At 35.7% G+C, this 5,522-nt stretch overlaps 2 protein-coding genes across 2 annotated transcripts in view; both read right to left on the bottom strand.

Annotated features, from left to right (window-relative positions):
* Window positions 1-1,892, bottom strand: part of LOC100634989 (homogentisate 1,2-dioxygenase-like) — a 7,174-nt gene extending 5,282 nt beyond the window's left edge. The window contains exon 1 of the mRNA XM_011407298.2: window positions 1,833-1,892. Coding sequence (XP_011405600.1) covers window positions 1,833-1,892 — 60 coding nt within the window. The remainder of the gene's footprint in view (window positions 1-1,832) is intronic.
* A 545-nt stretch (window positions 1,893-2,437) lies between these two features.
* The window catches only part of LOC105313677 (ralBP1-associated Eps domain-containing protein 1-like), a 6,841-nt gene continuing 3,756 nt past the window's right edge, over window positions 2,438-5,522 (bottom strand). The window contains exons 5-11 of the mRNA XM_011407297.2: window positions 4,409-4,468; window positions 4,306-4,349; window positions 3,119-3,253; window positions 2,929-3,066; window positions 2,819-2,877; window positions 2,644-2,773; window positions 2,438-2,596 (exon numbers count right to left, since the gene is read on the bottom strand). Coding sequence (XP_011405599.1) covers window positions 2,540-2,596; window positions 2,644-2,773; window positions 2,819-2,877; window positions 2,929-3,066; window positions 3,119-3,253; window positions 4,306-4,349; window positions 4,409-4,468 — 623 coding nt within the window. The 3' untranslated portion in view covers window positions 2,438-2,539. The remainder of the gene's footprint in view (window positions 2,597-2,643; window positions 2,774-2,818; window positions 2,878-2,928; window positions 3,067-3,118; window positions 3,254-4,305; window positions 4,350-4,408; window positions 4,469-5,522) is intronic.

Here is a 5,522-nt window from a genome sequence, read left to right as displayed (position 1 = left end):
TTTATTGAAAATGTCTTATAATGATTATAAAATACAATGAAACCAGTAAAAAGAGAAGGAAGAAGTGGAAAAGTGCAATTCAACAACAAAAATACTGTTTATATGAAACAACAATAAAATTGAACCGAAATGCATGTTTCATGGCATCCAGACAAACTTGTAGCATATTACCCGGATACCTTTCACTAAGATGCCTCTCCAGAATCAATAAGACGCTGGATGCTACCACTCTATAGCTTGCTTTTCAGCATTCTCTCCACAACTCTTGAAAAGTCGCCATTTTGATAATTAATATTTAATGTGACTTGTGGTCACATGTCATGGATAACTGAATCTGATTGGTCACGTCCACTTTTGGACGGGAGAACAAGACTACATTAAAGAGTGTACCAGACCCTTCCCCGCCGTCCACCCCAATTACTGTAGGCTGGGGAATGGTCTGGCTAGCGAGACTAAGTGGAAGCAGCTGTGTGGAATTTGAAAAGTGTAGCTACGTCACAAAATGACGTAAATAATGATATTCATAGAGGAATGGCGGCTGTGTTGTTTCACTCTTAAAACAGTCTTGCTGCTGCTGATAAGCAGTACAATAGCTGCTGGAGTCACTAGTTTTCATAAAGGCCATCATTATCAGAAAATCTTGGTCTATTAGTTTTTTGAAAGAAGAATTATCAGTTTGGGCATAGATATTACAGACTACGTATACTCGAGTACTCTAATATCTATGGTTTGGGCGCTCGACTACATGTGCTTATGTAAACTATGACATCATGAAACGTCATTGCGGTTAGCTTTGGTATGCCATTGGGTTTATAGGGAGAACCCGGTTCTCAGGGTTCCCAAGGGCTGAGAGACCCAAGGTTTCACAGATTTTGATGGACTTTGGCGACTAAGAACCTATGAAAGTTTCATCCTTATCTCACTTTCCTATAAAAAGTTATTCCAGTTTTTCTTGTCCCAAACTAGGGATGAGCCTATTATTCCAGCATAATTTTAGGAATAATAGGGGCTTCCTCATATGAGGAATAATGCTGGAATAATTGGATGAAAATAGGAATAATAGTGGAATAATGGGTGGAGTTGAGGTTAATGGTGATTGCAGAAGAAAATTTTAAAATTTTTGGCTAGTGTTTTTTGGAAGACCTATTTTTAAAACACTGCTGGACATAGGCGGATCTAGAAATCCAAGACCACCCGGGCTCATTAATATTCATGAAGGGTGTGGTCAAATTGGTTAATTATTCACCACTTAACCTCCTGCTTTGCTATCAGAAGCTATGTACATTGTTATTACTGTGTGGTTTGTGGTTGTTCAGATGTATTGTGATAAGATTATAACAGTATAGTATTGCCATGCAACCCAGCCCTTATAATAACCAAACCACACCAATGGGTGTGGTCTCGAGTAAAATCTACCCGGGCATTGCCCGGGCTAGCCCGGGCCTAGATCCGCCTATGCTGCTGGAATGCAATTCTTGGGTGAAAATTGATTGTTTGAGAAAATTATTGAGAATAAATTGAGAATAATAGGCTAAAATGAAAAGAATAATGGGGGAATTATTAAGAATTTCCAGAAAGAATAATGGGAAAATTTATGAGAATAATGCTGCGTTTACACTACAGAAGTGGGCCAAACTGTGCTGAACCAGGCTGAGCTGGCCCTGCTGTACTAACCATGCTGGCCTGGTTTGGCCCAGCTCACTTCAGCTCAGTTTGGTTACTGTTTACACTATCAAATGAAACTGTGCTGGCGCACTTTAAACAGGGCTGGCTCACTTAAAGATGCTAGTGTAAACACAGTATAATAGGCTCAACCCTATCCCAAACTCAACTTGTATAATATCTATGGATATATAGAGAGCGGTTGCATTGACGTCACCTTTTGACGTCATAATTACTTCCGTATGGCAAAAATTAATGAGCCTCATTCGTTTACAGCAGCAAAGTTGCTTCTTCTATAACTTCTTTTACACAGCACAAGGCAGAAAAGGAGTACAATTCTAGCGGTAGTAAGCAGAAAAGTAGCGATAGCAATAATTACAGGAGTAACAAGGCAATGCTGTGTTCACTTTGGTCGCTTCACTGATTCTCTATCCGAGGACTTTTTACTTCCTTTGCATCCCTGGGTCCAGGAAAATGAAAGAGCAGCATGAATTAGCCATGCTCATAGTTAATGAAGCCTGCCAGAAGAGTTTATAGCGCTGTACAAATGAATGGCAAAGTAGCCATTTTGCCATGCGGAAGTAATTATGACGCATGCTGTGACGTCATATGAAACCGCTCTATAGTATAGCCACGCCCATTTATAATTATCATTAATGCATGTAGTTATAATTCTGTCTGCTTCTCCAAAAAAGGCTTTAAGTTCAAAAAGCCAATTCAAACTGTAATATACCATCACCTGATAAAACTACAGGTGTGTTATTGATTGCTACAATTATAGTTCTACCTATAGTGAGATGGACCCACTAATAATTATTATAACAATATGCACACAAGCACACATATAGATACATACATAGAGTACATCAATTTAAAATCAGGTCTTTTTTAAAGATTCTAATTTAACTTCTAGTTTAACCCTTTGCTCTGTTAACTACAAAAGGAGAAGGAATGGTACAAGAAGACTATAAAGCATCATACTTGTGTTAATTTCTCTCTCAATTCAGAATTCATTCTTAAATAAACAGCATTCTCTTCTTTTAATTGTCTCACTGATCTCTGGAGCTCCATTTTTGTCTTTTTCTTATAAGTTTCCATTGACAATGGACCTCTATAGAATACAGCATTCCTCACATTATTAATAAACAATAAGTACCTTTCATCAGATTCAGAATCTTCATGAGAAACTTTCTTATAGCTTGGAGGATACAAAGGCTATACAAGCAAAATAATAAACAGTTGATACTTTCAATAATCAATTCTTACCTTTTTGGGTACAATTGGCTTTGCTTTGATGGGTGGTCCAGGAGCAACTCTTTTATGTGAAGGCTCTGACTTTGTTTTTGGTAACAAACCAGCAGAAGGATCTAGAACAGGTCCCGAGTCAATCGAAGGAGATCTCGACTAACAAAAGTAAAAATGAAACTATTAATACTTATTATTGTTATTCCCTTACTGATTGTTTAAGTGTGTTGGTAGGTACACCGACACTGGCAATGCTACCAGTCGATGCTGATCTTTGTAAAAGTGGAGTGAAGGTTTTATTGGTACCTGATTCATCATCACTGCTTGGTGATAGTATAGTCCTTCTCTACAAGTAAAATTATGATACAATGTATCGGTACATGCATGTACATGTACATGATGAACATGCACATGAACATGTATGATCACTCTTGACATAATAGTGTGTACAGGGTTTCCCACAAAGCATGCTAAGTGAGCTAAACAGCATGAGCTTCATGAGTTCACAAGCACTACAATACAGTATATGGCTTTTGGAGGAACTTTAAAAATAATCTTTTATTCATAAAAGAATCCATTTTGATCAGAATCACTTGCTACACAACATAGTAACATGTACAGTATACACTGTATATGTATCAGAAAAAATTATAAAAATGCAAAATTCTCTCCAGTCATTATTGGCAAAATTTGGCCAAAGATACCGTATAGCAAGAAATTTTGGAGGAGATTAAATTTGGCGAATTTGGCGTCTTGATAGCCATTTGCCAAAATAAAAATCCGCCATTTTGAGCCATTATACGCATGCTCAATGGCACACAGCAGCAAATTCGCCAAATTAAAAATCCGCCAATCACCAAAGTTTAGCAATTCGCCAAATATTAGCCCCTCCAAAATTTCCCACTATACAGTACTGTACTACAGTACAGAGACTTTGGCTCAATTTTTCAGAAATTTAAAAATTCATAAAAATCCAACTTTGATCAGAATCAACTCAATTACTCAGACTTGCCACACAATATAAGAACATGTACATGTATATGTATCAGAAAAAAATATAAATAAAGAATTCTCTCTTAATCATTTTTGACTAAACTTGGCCAAAGACACTATGCTATAGTACAGGACTACAGGGACTTGGCGCCATTTGTGAGTAAATAAAAAAATTATAAAAATCCAATTGTCATCTGAAACTTGCTACACAACATACATGTACATGTAGGGACATGTATGTCTATCAAAAAATTATTAAATTCTCTCTTAGTCATTCTTGGAAAAATTTGGCCAGACACTGTGCTATAGTACAGGGGCTTCAATTGGTCCAGCTATCAATCACCAAAAATTTAACAATTCACAAAAATTTATCTCTTCTGAAATTAAGAGATACACAATACTTACTGGAGGTAGTTTAGGAGGTTCAGCAGAAGGTAAGTCTTCATGTACTAGAGGTATAATGATATTCAATAATTATTATCAACCATCATTACTAGTATCAAATTACCTCCCATTGATTCTTCACGCAACATCTTTGTTAAATCCCATGATGTTGACCGACCATGACCTAGAAAAGAAATACATAACATGTACATACTTATGGTAATCAGAGTAGAGAGGGTGAGAGAGGGTAAAGGGGTGAGGGTATTATGCTAACAAAACTACCATATATGCCATATACATGTATTTAACGGGTATGAAATTTCACAATTTTGCTTCATTTCTGTATTTAAAAATTTCGCAATTTTTTAATGTACTGTACATTTGTAACTACCACACCTACTATACAATCAGCATGCTATTTTGTGGATTTTAATTTCGTGAATTTTTCCAAAACGCAAAAATTGCGAAATTTAATCCCCACAAAAATGTGGCGTATACGGTATGTAAGTATTAAGTAATAAAGATTTTGGAGGATAATTATGCCAGAACAATCAGTACATGCAATAATATTTATAAAAATATACAAGTACAGTTTAAAAACTTTAAAAATTAATAATAATAATAATTGCTAATTAGCTTTCCACCAAACTGGTATCTACTCAAATCGGCACTTGAATTAATTGTAACAGCAAATATGAGTAAATTAATTAATATTCATGAATAAATTATTATCACATGGTTAAAATGGCTACTTCTTCCTTAACTCCTTCATCTTTTTGTATCAAAACTAAAGTCCATTTACATTCACCTGAGCCCAGGAAGTGATTACAAACCCCGCCCAATAATTAACACAATGCAGTAATATTGTGAAAAGTATGGCCGTACTTTCTGCATGGGTTATACAACCAACTTGGAGCTAGAAAGCTCCAAATTTTCGTCGGTCAAAATTTTCGTCAAATTCGTCAGGTACTTTTGACTGACGAAACTTTTAACCGACAAAATTTTTGCTCCACGTGGGTAGCATGAGGGTTAATAGCAAAAATGACAAAAATTTTTATTGACAAAAATTAATTTTAGCAAGGAATTAAGATTTTGACGAAAATTAGGAGCTATACAATGCTTCTTAACAGGGCTGAAATGAATAGTGAGATATTCGAATATTCATTCATTAAAGCAATATTCGAATAGTTTTTTCCTATTCGAACTATTTGCCTAATATAATTATTAATGGTTATGCA

This window comes from Amphimedon queenslandica, unplaced genomic scaffold (genome assembly GCF_000090795.2).
Source record: "Amphimedon queenslandica unplaced genomic scaffold, v1.1 AMPQUscaffold_13249, whole genome shotgun sequence".
NCBI lineage: Eukaryota > Metazoa > Porifera > Demospongiae > Haplosclerida > Niphatidae > Amphimedon > Amphimedon queenslandica.
The sequence above is the reverse complement of the archived record's forward strand: the minus strand, read 5'-3'. Positions and strand labels throughout refer to the sequence as shown.